Source organism: Papio anubis, chromosome 5 (genome assembly GCF_008728515.1).
Source record: "Papio anubis isolate 15944 chromosome 5, Panubis1.0, whole genome shotgun sequence".
NCBI classification, from domain to species: Eukaryota; Metazoa; Chordata; class Mammalia; order Primates; family Cercopithecidae; genus Papio; species Papio anubis.
This window is the reverse complement of record NC_044980.1, coordinates 16,129,823-16,152,919: the sequence shown is the minus strand read 5'-3', so window position 1 is coordinate 16,152,919 and position 23,097 is coordinate 16,129,823. Positions and strand designations below refer to the sequence as shown.

The 23,097-nt window shown below is 44.6% G+C and overlaps 1 protein-coding gene across 2 annotated transcripts in view; it reads left to right on the top strand.

The window, feature by feature from the left end:
- The window catches only part of MYO10 (myosin X), a 283,038-nt gene that overhangs the window by 143,190 nt on the left and 116,751 nt on the right, over positions 1-23,097 (top strand). For both annotated transcript variants that reach the window (XM_031666095.1, XM_031666096.1), the window contains 6 exons: positions 4,483-4,670; positions 16,156-16,290; positions 17,807-17,931; positions 18,879-18,892; positions 19,012-19,096; positions 19,985-20,088. In XM_031666095.1, coding sequence (XP_031521955.1) covers positions 4,483-4,670; positions 16,156-16,290; positions 17,807-17,931; positions 18,879-18,892; positions 19,012-19,096; positions 19,985-20,088 — 651 coding nt within the window. The remainder of the gene's footprint in view (positions 1-4,482; positions 4,671-16,155; positions 16,291-17,806; positions 17,932-18,878; positions 18,893-19,011; positions 19,097-19,984; positions 20,089-23,097) is intronic.

The window sequence follows — 23,097 nt, the reverse complement described above, 5'->3', positions numbered from 1 at the left end:
ATAATAAATTAATTAAATTTAATAATAAGCTTAATGCCCATGACTGTGGCTTTCACCCTCTGCTTGTAACTGAGGAAGAGGATTGGTGTGTGCTTAATTGAGCCCACCATGTTGATTGTTTGACTGAGTGTTGACTGTTGCTTGTCAGCTCCCTCTGACCTACCTGACTGCATAAAGAGTGACAGTCCTGTCAAAGTAGAGAAAAAAATAAGAATGTATTTCACAGTACAAATGAACATTTTTGATACATAGCAGAAAAAAACAACAATAATGTAAACAACTATCAAAAAGGTAGAAAACAAACATGGCATTTTAAACAAAGTAGTGGAAAGGGCCAGGCACTCACAGCCTCAAGTATTGTCTGCCTGCCCCCTCACCTCTGCAGATGTTGCGTAGAAGGAGGCACTGGAGTGTCTCTGGTCCAGGCACTGATAGAGGATGGAGGCATCCCAAGGAGTAGGACACTTTTTTTTTCCAACTTCCATATTTTTTTTTTTCTGGCCAAATCTTACTCATAATGCTCCGACAGGACAAAATGGGCTTTCTAGAGAGTGGATGTTTCCAAGGACCTGAGAATTTACTCATAAAAGCACCAGATCTTTTTTTCTAATTAAGGTGAAATTCATTTCACATAAAAGTAACCATTTTAAAGTATACAACTCAGTGGCATTTAGTACATTCGCAATGCTGTGCAGCCAACACCTGTGTATCAGTATGCTTTCTGCTGCTGTAACAGGATACCACACACTGGGTAATTTATAAGGAGCAGAAGTTTACTTGGCTTATGGTTCTGGAGACTGGCAAGTCCAAGAGCATGGCACTGGCATCTGGTGGGACCCTTTTGCTGTGTCATGGCCTAAGGCATCACATGGCGAGAAAGCTTGAGTGTGAGACAGAAAGAATGCACGTCGAACTTACTCTTTTATTAGGAGCCCACTCTGCAATAACTAACTCACTCCCACAATCCCACAATAATGGCATTAATCCATTATGAGAGCAGAGCCCCATGACCTAATCACCTCTTTTTTTTTTTTTGAGATGGAGTCTCACTCTGTTGCCCAGGCTGGAGTGCAGTGGCACAATCTTGGCTCACCACAACCTCTCCCTCCCGGGTTCAAGCAGTTCTCCTGCCTCAGCCTCCTGAGTACCTGGGATTACAGGCATGCACCACCACATGCACCTAATTTTGTATTTTTAGTAGAGATAGAGTTTCTCCATGTTTGTCAGACTGGTCTTGAATAATTTTTTTTTTTTTTTTTTTTTTTTTGGAGACGGAGTCTCGCTCGGTCGCCCAGGCTGGAGTGCAGTGGCCGGATCTCAGCTCACTGCAAGCTCCGCCTCCCAGGTTTACGCCATTCTCCTGCCTCAGCCTCCCGATTAGCTGGGACTACAGGCACCTGCCACCACGCCTGGCTAATTTTTTTTATTTTTTAGTAGAGACAGGGTTTCACTGTGTTAGCCAGGATGGTCTCAATCTCCTGACCTCATGATCCGCCTGCCTTGGTCTCTCAGAATGCTGGGATTACAGGCGTGAGCCACCGCGCCAAGCCTAACCTAATCACCTCTTAATCACCTTTGTAATTACCTTCCTAATACTGTTACAATGGCAATTAAATTTCAACACAAGTTTAGGAGGGGACAAACATTCAAACCATACAACCTGTATCTTAGTTCTACAATATTTTTATCACCTCAGGTGGAAACCCTGTACCAGAGAAGCAGTCACTCCCCTTTCCTGTCACCGTCTGTTCTTAGCAACCACCGATCTTTCTGTTTCTATGGATTTAACCTACTCTGAATATGTGAACTTTTGTGTCTGGCTTAATATGTCTTCAAGGCTCATTCACATTGTAGCATGGATCAGCACTTTATTGTTTTTTGTGGCTGAGTAATATTACATGGTATGGGTATGCCACATCCATTCGTCTGATGATGGGCCTTGACATTGTTTCCACCTTTTGGCTGTTGTAAATGGTGCTTCTGTGAACATGTGTGTACAAATGTTTGAGTATTTGCTTTCACTTCTTTTTGATACGTATCTAGGAGTGGAATTGCTAGGTCAGAGGTAATATCTTTTATGTTTTTAACCCTTTTTAAATTTTTTGCTTCACATTATTTCCAAAACACATTCCAAGTTGGGTAACTCTTATCCAAACGCTTGGGACCTGAAGTGTGTTTTGGATTTCTGATATTTTCTTCGATTTTGAAATATTTGCATTATGCCTACCATTTGGGCATCCCCCATCAGAAAATCTGAAATCTGAAATGCCCCCATGAACATTTCCTTTGAGCCATCTATTGTTGCTGTAAAAGCTTCAGATTTTAGAGCATTTCAGATTTTGGTTTTCGGATTAGCGATACTCAACCTGTATGGACTTATTTACATTTGAAAAGTTATACTGAACCTAACAATACTTTGCTTGATGTTCCTGGCAGATACTATGAATATAAAATATTACAAATTGCTATAATATGGTGCAGATGCTCTCAGGATGTTTGGACTTTCTGTCTAGTTTTGCTTGTTGTTTTTTGTTGCCCCCCGCAACCCCCCTGGGTGTAGGCATCCCTGGTGTCTTTTTGTGTCTTCAAATTTCCTCTTCTAACAGAGACACCAGTCAGATTGGATTAGGGCCCACCCTAATGGCCTCATTTTAAGTTAGTCACTTATTTAAAGCCCTTATCTTCAAGCACAGTAACATTCTTAAGTACTGGGGACTGGGGCTTCAGCATGTGAATTTGGGGAGAAGGCATGGATCAGCTCGTAACACCCCATAAAGCCCTAGACACACTGCATGAGCTTTATAAAAGTTGATTGGTGGTTGGTGGTGGTTGCAGGACTCTCTGCTCCCACCCCTGTCTGACTTACTTCCCCAGTTGTGTCTGAGCCTGGAAACCAGGTAACCAAACAGAGTTAATATTTCCTGCAAAAGTGCAAGTGAATAGTTGTGTCCACATGGAGAGGCCTAAGGCATTAAGCTTTGATAACTCTGTAGCCTCTATTTATTTTCCTTCTTTTCTTTTCTGTTCTTTTCTTCCTTTCTTTCATTCCTTTCCTTTCTTTCTCTCTTGCACGCTGTCTCTCTCTCGCTCTCTCCGCTTGCTCTCGCTCTTTCTTTTTTCTTTCTTTCTTTTTTTTTTTTTTTTTGACAGAGTCTTGCTCTGTCGCCCAGGCTGGAGTACAGTGGGGCAATCTCAGCTCACTAACCTCCGCCTCCCAGGTTCAAGCGATTCTCCTGCCTCAACCTCCCGAGTAGCTGGGATCACAGGTGTGTGCCACCAGGCCTGGCTAATTTTATGTATTTTAAGTAGAGACAGGGTTTCACTGTGTTAGCTAGGATGGTCTTGGTCTCCTGATCTCGTGATCCTCTTGCCTCGGCCTCCCAAAGTGCTGGGATTACAGGTGTGAGCTACCGCGCTCAGCCTAATACCTAGCATTTTTGAAATAGTCATGTTATCTTTTAAAAGCTGTAGCTAACTCTGCATAGCATAAAATTTGCCATTTTGACTATTTTGAAGTGTACAATTCAGTAATATTAGGTACATTCACAGACCTAGCACTTCAGACAGCCGAGGGGGGTGAATCATTCAAAGCCAGGAGTTTGAGACTAGTCTGGGTAACAAAGCAAGACCGTGTCTGGTAACAAACCAGACAAAAAAATTTAAAAATTTAAAATAATAATAATAAGGACATTCACAATGTTCTGCATCCACAGGTACTAACCACTTCCAGAACTTTTCTTGAGATGGAATCTCACTCTGTCGCCCAGGTTGGAGTACAGTGGCACTATCTCAGGTCACTGCAACCTCCGGTTCCTGGGTTCAAGTGATTCTCCTGTCCCAGCCTCTCGTGTAGCTGGGATTACAGGCACGCACCACCTAATTTGTGTATTTTTAGTAGAGATGGGGTTTCCCCATGTTGGCCAGGCTAGCCTTGAACTCCTGACCTCAGGTGATCCATCCGCCTCAGCCTCTGGAAGTGCTGGGATTACAGATGTGAGCCACAAGGCCCGCCTCACTTCCAGAACTTTCCCATCACCCTAAACAGAAACTCTGCACCCATTAAACTGTAACTTTCCTTCTCCCGCAGCCTCTGGCTACCTCTCTTCTCCTTTCTGTCTCATCACTTTTTCACCATGCTGTTTCACAGTAGCCATTTGATGAGACAGGAGACTGGATCTGGCCAGTCGTTTGTCTGTGGGAAAGGATTAAGATTGGCGAGGTGAGCGGGGAATAGGGATCTGGGCCTGGGTCGCCTCACCATCTTCCTTCTCTTGTTTCCCTCTCACTGCCATCCTCCTTTGAAATGGCTTCATTCATTTGTCCAGAACATCAAGATTTGGTTTCCAGAAGGTGCAGGGACAGTGTGCGCCCGGGAGACAGAAGCCATCTTTCCCCCTGGCGCACACTGAGTGGGTTTTGTTGGAGCTCATCCAGTGGCCTGGGTTAGAAGTGACGCATCCCTGTCTCACCCTGTGCTTGCAGACCTACATCGGCTCCATCCTGGCCTCTGTGAACCCCTACCAGCCCATCGCCGGGCTGTACGAGCACGCCACCATGGAGCAGTACAGCCGGCGCCACCTGGGCGAGCTGCCCCCGCACATCTTCGCCATCGCCAACGAGTGCTACCGCTGCCTGTGGAAGCGCCACGACAACCAGTGCATCCTCATCAGGTAACGGAGCTCACAGCCAGTCGGGCTTTCCCACGGCCGAGGAGTCCCTCCCCGCACCCCGCGCACCCCACGCCCCAGCCTCCTTAGGACATGAACCGGAGAAAGCTTTTACAACTGCCTGAGTTTCTCCGGCAGAGTTTTCTGTTTTGAATGGCATGATAACTTCAGCTTTCAGAAGGAGCTCACTTAGCAAAGCAGATGGACCATGTTGCTTTGGCTCTTATCCTCAGAATAATTATTCCATTCTGTTCCTTTTTTTTTTTTTTTTTTTTTTTTAAAAAAAAAAAAAACATTTATTTGCCTTAATTATTCTTTGATTTATTTCAATGGTGAGGCATGATCCTTCTATCTGTTCAAGGAAATCTTGCATAGTTCTTTCAAATTTAAACGTTTTGTGTAGCCTACAATGCCACTCACAAGGGTTGTATGTGTGGACAAGGTTTCTTTTTTCTCTACTGCAATAAAATAACTCTAGATAGAATCTCCCAGATTTAGGCAATTTTAATAATGGGGTGCTCTTAAAGTTTACCTTTGAATTAGCCACAGAAGAGGGGCTCACTGTGTGTATGTTAAGGGTGTATTTATTTCAATTTTTTTTTTTTGAGTCGGAGTCTTGCTCTGTCGCCCAGGCTGGAGTGCAGTGGCGTGATCTCAGCTCACTGCAAGCTCTGCCTCCCGGGTTCACGCCATTCTCCTGCGTCAGCCTCCCAAGTAGCTGGGACTACAGGCGCTCACCACCTCACCCGGCTAGTTTTTTTGTATTTTTTTTTTTTTTTTTTTTTTTTTTAGTAGAGATGGGGTTTCACCGTGTTAGCCAGGATGGTCTCGATCTCCTGACCTCGTGATCTGCCCGTTTCGGCCTCCCAAAGTGCTGGGATTACAGGCTTGAGCCACCGCGCCCGGCCTCAATTTTTTTTTTGGTGGGTGAGAAGGCACTTGGCATGTCTGTTTTAGCTGAGTCGTACTCACTTTTACAAAGAAACTGTTAGGAGCCCCAATATCAGTTCATTCATTACTAGGAACTGTCTTAAAAAGTAGTAGAATATTTTTTAAATAAATATTTATTGGCTGGGCGCAATGGCTCACACTTGTAATCCCAGCACTTGAGGAGGCCGAGGTGGGTGGTTCACTTGTGGTCAGGAGTTGGAGACCAGCTTGGCCAACATGATGAAACCCCATTTCTACTAAAAATACAAAATCAGCCAGGCATGGTGGTGCATGCCTGTAGTCCCAGCTACTTGGGAGGCTGAGGTGGGAGGATCACTTTAACCTGGAGGTGGAGGTTGCAGTGAGCCCAGATCACGCCACTGCACTCCAGCCTGGGTGACAGAGTGAGACTCCATCTCAATAAATAAATAAATAAATACATACATACATACATAAATTTTCTTAATTTTTATTAACATTCAAATTGACCTCATCGCGTGTATGCTAGTGCCATCCTGTTGGATCTTGTTAATTATTTCTATGGAACTGTGCTCTAGTGATCATCACCACACCCTGGGTGATGCTCAGAGCAGACGTGATGAATGTCAGTCTCTTCTAGTGAGGTTTCCATGGAGGCGCCAAGCATTTCTTCATTCATTTGTCCTTCCAGGAGTTCACTCATGGGGCATAGCTGTTACTGAGGAGCCACAGTCTTGTAAAGCTGCTAATGTGAAAGAGGATTCTGACATCTGCCTCAGATGGCTTTCTAGTCCCAACTTGTGGCAAGATAGTTATTCTATTATTTCAAGAGAAATGGGAAAGGGAAAGGAAAGGGTGGTTTGGATTTGGCGGGGGATGGGGGGGGGCGGGGGACACTAAAAAGGCCCCTGTCTCCAGATTTCCGATTCAGTGGATGTAAGACCACAGGAGACATATGGAGAGCCATATGTCAGCCTAAGACTCCCAGCCAAGTGGGCCTGTGAGCACTGCAGCCCCGAATCGCACAGACAGACCCACCTGGTCATGGCTACAGCCAGGTAACTGGTGGACATGATGACTGTGGGAAACTGATTCCCAGATGGTGGAGAAAAGCAAATAGGCTCTGCCTTTCTCCTTTCACCCCAGAGCGCTTAGAGCAGCCCCCCTGCTCCTGTGGGGAGGGACTGGGGTCGGGGGAGGACAGAGGTGCCCGAGGAGGCCCCTCTGAAACCCTGCGGCAGGGAAATGGATGGAGAGTGTTCGCAGTATCCCATGTGAGAGCTGATTGAGGATGAGTTAAGAAATTATGGCTCACGGTCTCTGACGGGTTCTGTGTGTTGGACTCTGTGCCAAGAGCTTGCCAGGCATCAGCACATTGAAACCCCGACAGCCCTTTGATGTGGGTGCTCTATGATGATATCTGCAGGTGCCACACACAGAAAGCCATTTGCGGGGAGGGTGTTCTTCTCACTAGCAGTTTGTACCCATTATCTTTTTTGTAGTTCTTTGTTTTTTTTAACAAATGGAATTACATGTATATGAACAGCTGAATTCTCTGTGTGTGTGTGTGTGTGTGTGTGTATTTGTCTAACGGGAGGGAGCACATGGGCAGATGTACTGTCTTCCCGTTACCTAAATTCTAACAGGACTAATAATGTGTTGGGCTATAGAAACAGCTTGGATAGAGTGTCTGTCTGTATATTCAGTTAAACAGATAGGGATCATGATGGCTTGCAGTTAATTGAAATGAAGCGGCTGCTTAATATAGAAACAGAGCATTTAAGATTCACATACCCAATAAAACAATCTGATCTGTGACTAGAACCACTATTTGTGGACTCTTCTAAATAACTTCATAAAAGTTCCAGAGTTAGAATTTAAAGATCATTATTTCAGCATACAGAATATCATTTAAGAAGATTAACAGAAGGGAAGAGAACAATCTATTTTAAAAGATCAAATTGGCGTCCACACTTAGATCCTTAAATAATTGCCATTGATAATTGCTTGTATTTATTACAGTCAGTGGAAAAAATGAGAGCATGACTAATACATCACTTGCTAGACAGAGCTGCTAAAGAAGAAAGTAAAACATCAAATGAGATCATTGTGCATATATATATATATGTGTGTGTGTGTGTGTGTGTGTGTATGTATTAAAACAGAAGGAGGTTGGCATTTTCATGGTATTTAAAAATAAGGGGGAGAGCAGGGTGGATCCTAAACAGAAAGCTCCAATTATGCAATGCTGATGTGAACAGAGAACCGTATTTATCTAAATTAATTCAGGAAACAGAGACTTTAACAATAGATTTCTCATTAAAATGTGTTTTGATTTTAATAGCTCTCTTCAGCAGTTTTTTAAAGTGGGGGTTGAAGCTGTGGGAATTAAGAGAAAATGGAATATAGAAATAGGAGTTGCTGGACACAGGCGCCCTGTTTAGATTTCCTTGGGCATGATCTGCCCCCTGCTGGCTAAAATGTGTTTTACTACTTTAAAAACATTCTCATGCTTGAGAAAATAAGCCTGTTTGAATTATACAGAACTTCATAGTTCAGTTTTTCTCTTGCTTTATAAGTGAACATCGATTGGACAGGCTCCTCTGCTACTTGGTGGCAATGCCAGGTCCCTAGGCTTCTAGTTAAAGCCTCTTTCTTTGATCTCATTTTCAAGATTGTTGCCTCTCTTAATGTCTAGTTTCAATTTTGCCATTTTTTGTGTACATTTAAATGAATGCTCATGCTATTACGGTTTTGAATATGTGTGTGTGTGTGTGTGTGTGTGTGTGTGTGTATATATATGTAAAACTTACTTGAATTTTCCATCTCATAAGGTCAGTGTTTGACTTCGGTTGATCTCTAGTACAATTGACACTGACTCTAGTTTTTCATACACAGTATACACCAGGCAGGGTTTAGTTTATTATGGTGTGTTAGTCCGTTTTCACACTGTTGATAAACATATACTCAAGACTGGGCAATTTACAAAAGAAAGGTTTAATCGGACTTATAGTTCCATGTGGCTGGGGAAGCCTCACAATCATGGTGGCAGGCAAGGAGGAGCAAGTTACGTCTTACATGGGTGGAAGTAGGCAGAGAGAGTGAAGAAGACGCGAAAGCAGAAACCCCTGATGAAACCATTAGATCTCATGAGACCCACTCATGACCACAAGAACAGCATGGGGGAGGCCACCCCTGTGATACAGTCATCTCCCACCGCGTCCCTCCCACAGCATGTGGGAATCATGGGAGTACAATTCAAGATGAGATCTGGGTGGGGACACAGCCAAACCAGATCATGTGGTCTTTGCAGTATGTATGACTTCTTACAGTGAATAATATAGACAAGGCCTGTGGCTAATTCATCTTTGCAGCCTGGTACCCAGGACAGTGTCTGGGAGAGGACCAGCATTCAACAGCTGTCAGTCAAAGGATGACTATATGGAATGACTGTTGGTTCCGGATCTTTGCTTGCTTTGTGTGTTTTGGTTTTTCAAAACTTGAGTGATTTCTACTTAACGATGTCCTGGATTGATAACTGAGTGTTTGGTTTTTTTTCTACTTCTCCATTTAGAGGTGATAGTGTTGGAATGCTGAACAAAACTTGCATCCTCAATTAGAAAGGCACCAAGCAGAATAAGACTTGAGGACATGCTCTTGTAATACAGCAGATGAAAGAGGTGGAGTGGGAAACGCAAAGAAAAAGGAACTGAAATTCATTGAGAGACTTATTCTTGTGTATTCCTCAGAGAGGTCCAAGAGGCATTTTCTGTAGGGAAGCTGAGGCTCAGAACTGTTTGGTAGACTTACTGAAGAAACTTCAGCTGTTAGCCACAAACAGGATTTGAACTTCAGTCTCTCTGCCTGTGAAGTCTATGTTTTGTTTTGTTTTGTTTTGTTTTTTTGAGATGGAGTCTTGCTCTATTGCCCAGGCTGGAGTGTGGTGGCACAGTCTTGGCTCCCCCTCCCAAGTTTAAGCAATTATCCTGCCTCAGCCTCTCAAGTAGCTGGGATTACAGGCATGCACCATCATGGCTGGCTAAGTTTTTTATCGTGTTTTTAGTAGAGATGAGGTTTCACCATGTTGGTCAGGCTGGTCTCAAACTCCTGACCTCAAGTGATCTGCCTGCCTCCCAAAGTGCTAGGATTACAGGCATGAGTGAAGTCTGTATTTCCAGAACAGACTCTTACTTTCTGGTACAGCTTCATAACATAAGGGCTTTGTTTGGCTTCCTAAAACCTTTGCACTTAATCCTTTAGGCAGTAGAGAAGTTTCCTAAGTTCACTGAACAATTGAAGGAGTGATCCGATTTATATTTTGAGAAAATTGTGTGGATCAAGGGAATTGATTTGTAAGTAGTGTTATAGGTGCCAGCAAAAAGTTTTGTGTAAAGAGCCAAAGAGTGTATATTTTAGGCTTTGTGGGCGAAAGCACCTCTGTTGCAACTAATGAACTCTGCCCTTGTAGTGTGAAAGCACTCAGATAGTATGCAGATGCACAGCCTGCACTGTGTTCCAATAAAACTTTATTTATAAAAACAGGCAGCAGGTCATAGTTGAGGACCATTGTTTGCTGACACATGGGCTGGATCTAGAAAACTGCCAGCCTTGGTGTGTGCGGCTGGGAGGCTAGCGTGTCCTGTGCACAAAAGGCCCTGCTCGTATCAGGTTGCTTTTCCTTCAGATGTGTCCTGGATCCCTTCTCTCTGCTTGCCTGAACACATTGCTGCATCTCTGAGCCGCCTTGCCCTGGATTCTTTGACCTCTCTCTCTACTGGATTGTTGATATTATTCAAAAACTTTTAGTGTGTTCCATCTTGGAAAAAAATACAAAAGATGCTCGTTTGGTTCCACACCCTCATTCAACTACTCCTTTATCTCAGCAAGCCGCCCCCTACCATGGCGCCCCATCCTATATTTCTTCCTAGCTCTCCATGGCCACTCCTCAGCTCCTCAGTCATTTTTCACCTCCTGTCTTCTCACCCACCTGCGTTTTCTTCTCTGAGTCTGCAGGACTCCTGAAGTTTATACAACCTGAACTTCTCATTCGAGTCCCAGACTTAAGTCCTAGTGCCCCTTAGGTGTCATCACTGAGATGTCTCAGGGGTGGCATGTTCTAAAGTCCGTGTCATTTTCTCCCAGAAACTTGTCCCTCCTCTTGTGCTTCCCAATCTCAGCCAGTACCCTCTCCATCCTACCCTGTCCCAAGTCTGAGATCTGGAAGTCATTCTTTTTCCCACCCTAAATTAAGATAAACTTACACATGGTAAAGTATGCCAGTCTTAAGTATCCAGTTTGATGAGTTTTGGCAAATGCACAAACCTGGTGCTACCAATTCCTGGATCATCATGGTAGCAAACTCTCAGGGGCCCCAGGAGTCATCCCTGATGCCTCCCCATCCATCACTTGCTGCCCACCCCTTGGCCAGACCCCTCAGCAATCCTGTCACTTGCCCTCCAGTCTTTCTTGGGCCTCTCACTTCATCTCTGCTGCCCCTGTGACCCTTCCCGCATCACCCTTTTGGTCTCCCTGATTCTTTCCTTGCCTCCTTTCTGTCCATTCTCCACGCAACAGTCAGAATGATTCTTTGGGGCCTGGTGGCTCATGCCTGTAATCCCAGCACTTTGGGAGGTCAAGGCAGGTGCATCACCTGAGGTCAGAAGTTCAAGACCAGCCTGGCCAACATGGTGAAACTCCGTCTCTACTAAAAATACAAAAATTAGCTGGGCGTGGTGGCAGGCACCTGTAATCCCAGCTACTCGGGAGGCTGAGGCAGGAGAATCGCTTGAACCCAGAGAGGTGGAGGTTGTAGTAAGCCAAGATTGCACCACTGCACTCCAGCCTGGGCGACAGAGCGAAAGTCACACACACACACACACAAAAAACCCAATTATTTAGAACCTTAAATCTGATCATGATACTCTCCTGCTTAGGAACTGTCCTATGACTTTCCATTGTGCCTACAAAAAATTCTCACAATTTTTAAGACAGCCTATGGCCCCACATGAGTGCTTTGGGTTCATTTTCACATTTTCATTATTATAGTTAGAATTAAAAAAATATATATGTACACACACACACACACACACATATATGTATATATATATTCCTTTTGGTTAATCTGAATGAACACATTTTTGCCAAAGCCTGAGTTCGTGTCGGCCAGCCTGTTGGCACGAGGCATAGAACTGTCATTGCCTTGGGCTAATGAGGAGCAGGTGGAGCTGCAGGCGGGAGGAGGAGGAGATGGGTTAGACAGAAGTGCTCTACCTGCAGAGTCTGTGACCGTGACATTAGTATCTTGGGACATCCGGCATATTTCTGGGTTTTTGCAGTTTGCGAGTTATTTACTTATATTTCTTCTTTGCCCTGTTGTTTGTAAAACACTTCCACAGCCCAATATCTGAGTAGTCACCACTTATCTCCTGGTAGAGTCCTAGCTGAATTATGTGGGAGGCTGCCTTCCGGAGTAGCAGTTCTTCAACCTGGCTTCATAGTAGAATCATTAAAAAAAAAAAAAAGAAAAAAGACAGGGTCTAGCTGTGTCACCCAGGCTAGAGTGCAGTGGTGCAATCTCTGCTCTCTGCAACCTCCGCCTCCTGGATTCAAGTGATTCTCCTGCCTCAGCCATCCGAGCAGCTGGAACTACAGGCACCCACTACCATGCCCGGCTAATTTTTGTATTTTTAGTAGAGACGGGGTTTCACCATGTTTGACAGGCTGGTCTCGAACTCCTGACCTCAAGTGATCTCCCCGTCTTGGCCTCCCAAAGTGATGAGATTACAGATGTGAGCTACTGCCCCTGGCCAAAAAATATATATATTTTAAATACAGATAATACAGATGACAGAGTTCTATGCCCACAGGTTTGGACGAGGGACCTATTGGACCTATTAGGTGGTTCTAATGTGCAGCCAGGGTTGAGAGCCACCATTGCAGAGCTCTGTGCAAATCTGAGGGTTTTTCCACGTTTTACTTGCACAGCTTGAGTACCCCTTATCTGAAATGCTTTGGGCTAGGCATATTTCAGCTTTCAGGTTTTTTCCATTTTTTTTTGGATTTTGGAATATTTGCATTATACTGGTTGAGCATCCCTCATCTGAAAATCTGCCCCAGAGAACCCAAAAGAGCATTTCTATTGAACATCATGTTGGCTCTAAAAAAGGTTTCAGATTCTTGACCATTTCAGATTTCATATTTTCAGATTTAGGGTTACCCAATTGGTATAATGCAGATATTCTCAAAATCCAAAATCTGAAATCAGAAACACTTCTTGTCCCAAGCATTTCAGAAAAGAGATCTTCCACCTGTATGAGAGACTGAAAGAGACTGATATCCATGACTTGGTCCATCTCCAGCCATATTTTTTCTCAATGTGTCGTACACTCTTCAGGCATCTTTACGACGACGAGAATCCTGGGTTTTCTTTGACCAAGCCTGTGCTGTAGAGTTTGAAGAGTATCGTATCTTCTCCATGATTGTATTTTTGCCATGTTCGGTGAGCCAAGGTAGACTGACTGCTATAACAGACAGCCCTCAAATCTTAGGGGTGTAACACAGGGATGGTCTATTTCTTGCTCGTCTCATAGCCCCTGGTGGGTAGGCAAGGGACTGGAGTCTACTCTGTAGGCTTCTTTGGTTGCAAGATGTGCCATCTCTGAGGACACTTAGGTGGCAAATGGAAGATGGAACCCAGAGAACCGTGAAGGAGGTTTTTAGCTACCAGGCATAGAAGTGGCTGATAGCCCCTTGGCTCAGTTGTTCAACTGGCTACACTTGGTCCCCTTGTTACTGACTGCCTGCCGGTTTTTTTGTTTTTTGTTTTATTTTAAATTATTTTTTTGAGATGGAGTCTGGCTCTGTTGCCCAGGCTGGAATACAGTGGCGCGATCTCCATTCACTACAACCTCCACCTCCCAGGTTTAAGTGATTCTTCTGCCTCAGCCCCCCGTGTAGCTGGGGTTACAGACGTGCGCCACCATGCCCTGCTAATTTTTGTATTTTGAGTAGAGACAGGGTTTCACCGTGTTAGCCAGGCTGGACTCAAACTTCTGACCTCAAGTAATCCACCCGCCTCAGCCTCCCAAAGTGCTGGGATTACAGGCACGAGCCACTGTGCCTGGCCTCTGCCTGCCGTTTTTACTGCAAGGGAGTCTAAACATTTGGGCTTCTGTGTGCCCGAGGAAAAAGAAGTAGGTTGAGGAACACATAACATTGTTTCTGCCTCACCATTTTCACTAGACAACTTATCCCTCTAGTTTTTGTTTTAATAACTCAGCCACCAACAGCTGCCACATCAATATAGATACGTTTTAAATATGGAAGATGATTTAAATCATTTAAATAATTCCTTGAAACTGTCTCTCTTGGTTTCTGTGAGTCATTCCATGCACTGTTATTGGATGCATCCCACGTGCCAGGCACTGGGCCGAGCAGATGCCCGTTACTCAGTGTATGCTGAGCTTTGTACTGGGAAGATCCTGGTGACTAGTAAGGGAAACCCCAACTAAAGGTGGCCTAATCTATGCTGCCTTTTACTATTTCAGACCACACGAGGCAGGGCAGTTTCAGGGATGTGGGTTCAGCCCCCACTCCCACTGGGCTTGCCTCTGATTTTCTTGACTTTTGCTTTATGATTTCAAGACAGGTTTAGATTCTCAGATCTTTGTTGTCTGCTGCAAAGGGGACATTTCCGTCTGGTGTCGTGTGTGTGTGCAAACCTCCCCTAGGAGCCCACAGTACCCTTGACATTACGACATTACGTCTTCGTGGAACCGTGACACTGGCCCATGCCCAGGACTGTCGCTAGTAGAGTGGGTGAAAGGACTGCGGTTGTCTAGACCAGTGGAGATCCCTGGGACCCCTGCATCCAGCCCAGCATGTTGGCGTCATCTCTGAATCATTTCCTCTCTTATTACATGCAATTAATTCACATTTTTAGCAAAATTCCTCTTTCCTGATAACATCCCAGCTCTTGGTATTCCACAGGACTTCTCTTTAGAATGCAAAAGGGGCTCATCTGCCTATCCCAGCATTCAGCGGTTGCCAGCGTGCTGCCTCGTGGTGGCGTTTGTATGGCTGTGCTCTTGCTTATCCCTTTGGTTTACCTTTCTCATAAGTTTCCAGGCTCTTTGCTGCTGCTTTTCTCTCCACAGCACCAAGCATGGTGCCATATGCCAAATGGATGGGATTTCTCCTTTCGTTTATTTCTTTTTATTTTTATTTTTTGAGATGGAGTCTCAGTCTGTCACCCAGGCAGGCAGGCTGGAGTGCAGTGGCGTGATCTCGGCTCACTGGAAGCTCCGCCTCCCGGGTTCACGCCATTCTCCTGCCTCAGCCTCTTGAGTAGCTGGGACTACAGGCACCCACCACTATGCCCAGCTAATTTTTTGTATTTTTAGTAGAGACGGGGTTTCACTGTGTTAGCCAGGATGGTCTCGATCTCCTGACCTCGTGCTCCGCCCACCTTGGCCTCCCAAAGTGCTGGGATTACAGGCGTGAGCCAACGTGCCTGACCAGGATTTCTCTTTTCAAGTCTCTCTCATGTCCGTGTCTTCCTCTCCATCTCCAGCCTGATTAACTGTGTTTGGGACCTGGCCACCGCGGGCCTAGACAACAGCAGCAGCTGGTCTCCCGAGGGACCCTTCGGTCCTTCTAGAGCTTTTCCTCCAAAGCTGCGTTTTTTACAGGTGACCTTGATGAGGTCATCACCGCCCTCTGGCTCCTGCACTTGCCTCTGAAGCATCCAGCTCAACCTTAGCTCGTGTCTGCTGCCGCCTTTCATCTCAGCCCAGCTGACCTAATCAGGCCTGGATCTCATTCTCCCATAAGAATCTTTCCCAGCTTCTGTGGCTTCTGTGCTTTCTTGGCCTGACTAATGTTTGCCCGTCTCTGAAGTCATAACTCATCCCTTATTTACTTCTGTCCTTTGCCTCCCTTCCTTCTGGATTTTTTGTTCACTTGTCCTTAACTATCACTAACACGTGACCTCAGCAGGACTTTGGATCAGGCAGACCTGGCGTTAAGAGTCTGACTCGGACACTCAGCCATGCTTCCCTCATGGATTATTGTGAGAATATCATGATTTAGTGTGGGTTGTGTACCCGCAGGTTCATTGCCTTGTCCCCTCAATAATATTCATGAATGATTGCATTTTTACGCACTTGTACCTGCTTTAAGTTTCCCAGACAGATCATGTTAGTGAGTTCCTGCATTTAACCAAATGTTTACACGGTGGAGGTGTTTGGGATGAACGAAATGAAGATCCCTCTCTCCCAGAGCTTCCCTTCCCTGTAAAGCACCATCCATCTTACGACCTTTCCTTAGGAAGAGGTAGTTCTGTTTGCCTCATTTGCCAAAAGCGGCGAGTAAGGCCAGACACAGTGTGGCCAGCAGGAGAAAGGACTTTTGCTTTCTTTTAACTCAGCTCTTTGGAAACAGGCATTTTGATCTCCCTTTTCCCACCTTTCTACCATTGTTCCGTTGAGTAATTACGGTGCCATTGACCAAAGCTGTTTTTGTTTGTTTGTTTGTTTTTAATTATAGTTAGAAGCACAAACTTTTGCATTTTATCTTTCAGTGGTGAAAGTGGGGCAGGTAAAACCGAAAGCACTAAATTGATCCTCAAGTTTCTGTCAGTCATCAGTCAACAGTCTTTGGAACTGTCCTTAAAGGAGAAGACATCCTGTGTTGAACGAGCCATTCTTGAAAGCAGGTATTTGTTTATCAATTTTCTTGTTTCCAACTAATAGGATTCACTTTCCTTATGGTATGGCTTATTTAAGAAAGGGTTAAAATTAGTTGGTCGCGTTTCTCTTTTTCTTGACTTCTCTTTTACAATTCCTGAAGAAAAGATCTTGCCATGCACATAGTAATATCTAATGAGCCCAGCAGCAACTCCTTCTTGCCTCCTGTCCCTTCATTGTCAGGCCAGGTCTGAAATGGGGACTGAGTGGTACCCAATGACCGTCTGCAGCCTCCTTCCTACCCGAGAGCCTTTGACTCCAGCTTCACGTGTGAAGCACCTGGATCAGATAAGGCACTTGTATTGGAGTTTATGGAGAAGAATAAACTTGACTAGCTTTCTGGAGGCCTTGTCAGCAGCAGAAATGTCACCCCCCAGCCACTGTGTAAAAGGGGGTTTAGTGTGGAGACGAGCAGGGTTCACTTCAGCATCCACCGTTTGGAGGCTTAACATGAGCAGAACGGACCTCTTGTGTGCAGAAGATCAGTGATGCATTCTCTAACAGGGAGCCTCAGAACTTAGAAAGAGGGCTAGGTGTCACCCAAGTTGTTGTATAAAATATGTCATTGCCTGATAGATGGTTTGTGCCTTGTAAGACTTTAGAACCAGTAGGGACTTTATACATCCTATTATTTAGAGATTTGTCCAGGGGTCAGCAAACCACAGCCTCGTGCCTATATCCTGCAGCCTGTTTTTGTTTTTTAGCATGTATACACTCCATTTAAAAACCGTGGTAAAACATACCTAGCACTAAATGTGTGTTAACTATTTTTCAGCGTACGGAGCGGTGGCGTTGGCATTAAGTACATTCACGTTGTTGTGCAACCATTGCTGCCATCTGTCTCCAGAACTTCATCTTCCTCCTGTAATCTGTTTTTATAAATAAAGTTTTATTGGAACCCAGCCACACTCATGAGGAGTGTTTACAGCTGCTTTTAGGCTATAGTGGCAGAGCTGAGTAGTTGCAACTGAGACCCCATGGTCTGCAAAGCCTAAAACACTTACTGTCTGGTCCTTTCCAGAAAAAGTTTGCCGGCCCCAATCTAGTCAGACTCCATCTTACACTTGGAAAAGACCCAAATAAATTAAATGAGTTGCCCCCGGGGACATACAACAAATAGGTGAAATTTCCAGGACTGGAACTTCTTCAGTTTCTATAATTGGGGTGGGGGCTTTTTCTGTGTAGTCCCTGGATTGTGCATGTAAGGCCACACTCACTTGTGCAGGAACGAGCCACTGCGGTCCCCTTAACTCTGTGGCATCTGTTGGCAGCACAGCTGTACTCGCTAAGATGGGTATGCGGATAAACCCATTTCAACAAGCATTTTGAAAATCTGGCTCTTCTGGAAATAAACATTGTCACCCTCAGTCCTTTTGGTTTCAGATTTTCCTCGCAGTTGTATATTTTGACATTTGTGAGAAGTGCTGTTGCTATCTTCAGACCCGCCCTTATTAACGCTGTCTGCTGCCCTCGCTGTCTTCACAGCCCCATCATGGAAGCTTTCGGCAATGCGAAGACCGTGTACAACAACAACTCTAGTCGCTTTGGGAAGTTTGTTCAGCTGAACATCTGTCAGAAAGGAAATATTCAGGGCGGGAGAATTGTAGATTGTATCCTCTTTCATTTATTTTTTATCTATAGTATTAGAAACTGTTCTCACTAATTATAAGGATTGAAAAAGAATGTGAAACGTGTCTTTCTCTGGTTCTTTAACGAATTAGAGCAGTTAGTTATTGCTCTAATGTTAGTATACTTTACCTGTTAATTTTTCTATGAGCTGGACATGGTGTATGTGCCTATAGTTACAGCTACTTGGGAGGCCGAGGCAGGAGGATTGCTTGAGCCCAGGAGTTAGAGACCAGCCTGAGCAACATAGCAAGACCTTGTCTCTTAAAAAAAATAAAATAATTTTTAAAAATTATTCTGTGTGGCTGGGGGCGGTGGCTCATGCCTGTAATCCCAGCACTGTGGGAGGCCGAGGCAGTCAGATCACTTGAGGTCAGGAGATCAGCCTGGCCAACAAGGTGAAACCCCACCACTACTAAAAATACAAAAATTAGCCAGGCATGGTGGCGTGTGCCTGTAATCCCAGCTACTTGGGAGGCTGAGGCAGGAGAATCACTTGAACCCAGGTAGACGAGATCGCGCCACTGCACTCCAGCCTGGGTGACAGAGCAAGACACTGTCAAATAAATAAATAAATAAAATAAAACAAAAATTCTTCTGTGAAATAAAGAACCATATTTGTTTTATAAATGTCTGATATAATTTCCATAATCTGAAACATTGAATTCATCATTAAACCTCAGGTATTTGTTTGAAATCAGCTGTGTCAGTTAGTTAGGTACCTGACAGGGTACCATGTGTCAAGCCTGGAATTGGATTTAGATGAAATAGTCTAAGCTTTGTTTGCTTGTCTGTTGGCACTGGAAGCTTCTACGTCAAAGGAACAGGGAGCTGTAATTATTTGGGCAGCAAAGAATAGAAAATGAAAGACTGGTTGAGCATGGCATAGCTTTGTTTTTTTCCTTGACTTGCCATTGCTTTTCACATGAAGATTTATTAGAAAAAGTAAGTAAACGTGATTTAATCCACATTTTCTTCCATAATAACAATTTTCAGAAATTATTGGTTTGTGTGAATTAAGCACAGGAAACATCTCTGAATATAAATCTGATTTATCTTCCCAGAACCGAGTAGTAAGGCAAAATCCCGGGGAAAGGAATTATCACATATTTTATGCACTGCTGGCAGGGCTGGAACATGAAGAAAGAGGTGAGTGAGTGGGATGACAGCTGGGTAATGCGGACTAGCAGCTCATTTTCCATTTAAATAGATGTCAGTATATGAGAGGACATCTGTTTTAATGTTGACATTCCACAGATAGCAATGAAATGTACATTATGCGAACACCAAAAAGATGCTGAATTTACAGTAGGGAGAAATAATAGAGGGAGAAAATTATCAATAGAGAAACCTTGGATTTTTTTTTTGAGTCTTGGTACATTTTTAATGTAAACGATGTTTATGGAAAATATATAACATATTACAACCGGTTTCACTTTTCAAACACCCTGAATAAAGTTAATTTCTAAATATTCGATTTTTGGCTGGGTGCAGTGACTCATTCCTGTAATCCCAGCACTTTGGGAGGCCGAGACAGACGGATCACTGGAGATCAGGAGTTCGAGACCAACCTGGCCAACATGGTGAATCCCCGTCTCTACGAAAAACACTAAAATTAGCCAGGCATGATGGTTCACGCTTGTAATCCCAGCTACTCAGGAGGCTGAGGCAGGAGAATCACTTGAACCTGGGAGGCAGAAGTTGCATTGAGCTGAGATTATACCACTGCACTCCAGCCTGGGTAACAGAGCTAGACTCCATCTCAAAAAAAAAAAAAAAAAAGATTTTTAAAGAGAAAACAGTAAAACAGGATCCTCATCATGTTCTTTCAGTAACTGTTTTTAATCATCTCATTTCGTTTCACTAATTGTTTTCTGTTTTCCCTAGATGATAACTAAGAGGGAACTTTACTATCTTTATGGGAGACTGTTAGGAGCAGAGAATTACATAGATACTTAAAAAAATCAGAGTGAAAACTCTGAATTTTGTCTTGTCCTGGACAACTGTGACGTCGTGTTTTTCTTTGTCTTCCTGTAGAAGAATTTTATTTATCTACGCCGGAAAACTACCACTACTTGAATCAATCTGGATGTGTAGAAGACAAGACAATCAGTGACCAGGAATCTTTTAGGGAAGTTATTGTAAGTTACTTTTGAATTTTTTCCCTATTAAGATATTAGATACTGGCTGGGTGCAGTGGCTGTAATCCCAGCACTTTGGGAGGCCGAGGCAGGCGGATCACGAGGTCAGGAGATCAAGACCATCCTGGCTAACACGGTGAAACCCCATCTCTACTAAAAATACTAAAAAATTAGCCGGGGGAGGTGGCAGGCGCCTGTAGTCCCAGCTACTCGGGAGGCTGAGGCAGGAGAATGGCGTGAACCTGGGAGGTGGAGCTTGCGGTGAGCTGAGATGGCGCCACTTCACTCCAGCCTGGGCAACAGAGCGAGACTGTCTCAAAAAATAAAAAATAAAAAAAGGTATCAGATACCCTATTAAGAGGGACAGATTTCATTTTCTGTTTCCAAATATTTTTAAAAATAGAAATAGAAGTAATTACATTTGGACCAGTGGGTGAGAAGAGGTATTTCCTTCTTGTTCCAAGTTCCAGGCTGAAAGGGATTTGAGAGGACTCTTCTTTCCTTAGAAGATGAGCGAGCAGTGTGTCATTCAGGGCAGATGGGTGGTTTTCTTGGGACAGTGTGTTCAGAAAGTGCATCTTCCACCCCCAAACCCCCCCCAAACCCCCCCCCCCCAAATCATGGGCTTCACTCTGGAACCCCCAGATCCTCCATTTTGTGGCTTACAAGTAAGATTTATTTGAAAAACAAATTCTGTAGCTAAAAACAAATCTGCCAGCCATTGGCCCAGGTGACTGTTGCAGATTTTTGCTCCTTTGTTCAGCTAAAACCTGGGGTCTTGTCACACGATCAGGAAAACTTAGGCACACGGACACATTGAAGGGTGAGTAGAACAGGGTTTTATTAGGTGAAAGGAAAATGGCCGGGCGCAGTGGCTCACGCCTGTAATCCCAGCACTTTGGGAGGTTTGGGAGGTCACGAGGTCAGGAGATCGAGACCATCCTGGCCAACACGGTGAAACCCCATCTCTACTAAAAATACAAAAAATTAGCCAGGCGTGGTGGCGGGAGCCTGTAGTCCCAGCTACTCCGGAGGCTGAGGCAGGAGAATGGCGTGAACCCGGGAGGCAGAGCTTGCAGTGAGCCAAGATCGCGCCACTGCACTCCAGCCTGGGAGACAGCGAGACTCCATCTCAAAAAAAAAAAAAAAAAAAAGAAAGACCCTCAGCAAAGTGGGAAGGGTTCCTGCTAACAGGCCCCCACCTCACATATTGATTCCCAGGTCACTAAATGAGCGGAAGAGAGCAGGCTTCTCTTCCCCATGGAAGAAATCCCCATGGCCCCGCCCACTTCCCCCAGTGTGCATGTCAGGCTCCAAGTCCACTGTGGGATGCCCAGACAAGCCCTGGGCAGGTTCCCTCATCGACCCAAAAGCATCTAATGTGAACATTCTTGGACCGATTGGAGATTCCCCGGGGACCCCATTTTATCTGCCTAAGCATTTGGCTGTCTCACGGTTAAGGTATCATCCGGTCCTTGTGGCCTGTGATAGCCATTTCTGGTTGCACGAGCATTAGTCATCCTGTCTCTGCGTTGTGGCATGCCACGGTCTCTTGCAAGGGCTTTGTTACAAGGTATCTGCGTTTAAGATAGCCCAGTCATCGAGCATTACGAACAGCCCCACCCAATCGAGTCTGGCCAGGAGATTTCATCACTGTGATCTTAAGTTCTTTCCCAGAGCCCTTACTAGAAGAGTTAGATGCAGGCGGGCATGGTGGCTCATGCGTGTAATCCCAGCACTTTGGGAGGCCGAGGCAGGTGGATGACGAGATCAGGAGTTCGAGACCAGCCTGGCCAACATAGTGAAACCCCGTCTCTACTAAAAATACAAAAATATTAGCCGGGTGTGGTGGTGGGCTACTGCAGTCCCAGCTACTTGGGAGCCTGAGGCAGGAGAATTGCTTAAACCTGGGAGGCGGAGATTGCAGTGAGCTGAGATTGCACCATTGCACTCCAGCCCGGTGACAGTGCAAGACTCCGTCTCAAAAAAAAAAAAGAAAGAATAGTTAGATGTAATGCACCTAGGGTCGAGTCATTATCATTATCATTCTAGTCATCACAAATGCAGCTGACATTTATCGAGCACTTACTGTTCCGAACTTCATGTGGAGATTACTTTCCAATCACTGTCAACGATCCTCTGAGGGTAGGAAGTATGGTTGTCTGCATTCTAAGACTCAGAGAAGTTAGTGACCATCCTAACTTTACCTAGTACCTGGTGCAGCCCGTATCCACATACAGTCTGACTCTGGATCCCACACTCTAAACCGCGAGGCAGGTAATACCTGGTTTCAGTGCACCTCAGATTTCACCTCCTAGGCTGCTGCTGGAAGACTAACAGCTCTTCATTCTGTATTCCCTTTCATTCTCGTAGATTATTTGTTAGGACTGCCTGTGGAATGAAATCAAAGTATTTTTAACAAATGGATATAAATCATGCATCATTTCTCTATGGCTAACATATGTCTCCTTAAGTTGAAAACGAAATTCCAAACAGACTAGGCTATAATACATGATTGTTTTCCACTCTGCCTCCCTTTTAAAGATGTCACAACCTGTCATTTATAATGCAGAGCGGTTTCCCGCTCCATCTCTTCTATCTTCTAACCTGTCAACAAAAAGCCTCCTGCAGACCGCACCTTTTGGCATCTGCCTGCAGAGTTGTGGGATTTGGCCTTGCACACTGGGTTTTATGAAGTGTTTTTCTAAGTCTTTTAATTATCTTTTCCAACTTTATGTTGGCCCTTTAGACCTCTCACTACTCAAACCTTCCACCACGGTTCATTTATTACTGTCTGCTGAAAAGATGATGTGTTAAAATAAATTCTCATTCTCGTTTTTGAGGAGCAGGACCAAAAAAAAAAAGACTTGTCTCCGGGTTATTTTCCTATTTTGTTTATTTCTTGTTTCTTTCTTGAAGTAAAGAACAATAATTGGTGAAAAAAGAAGTCAGACAAGACGCCTGATTATCCACATGGCAGTGTCACTGCAGGTCCCATCACCTGCGAGC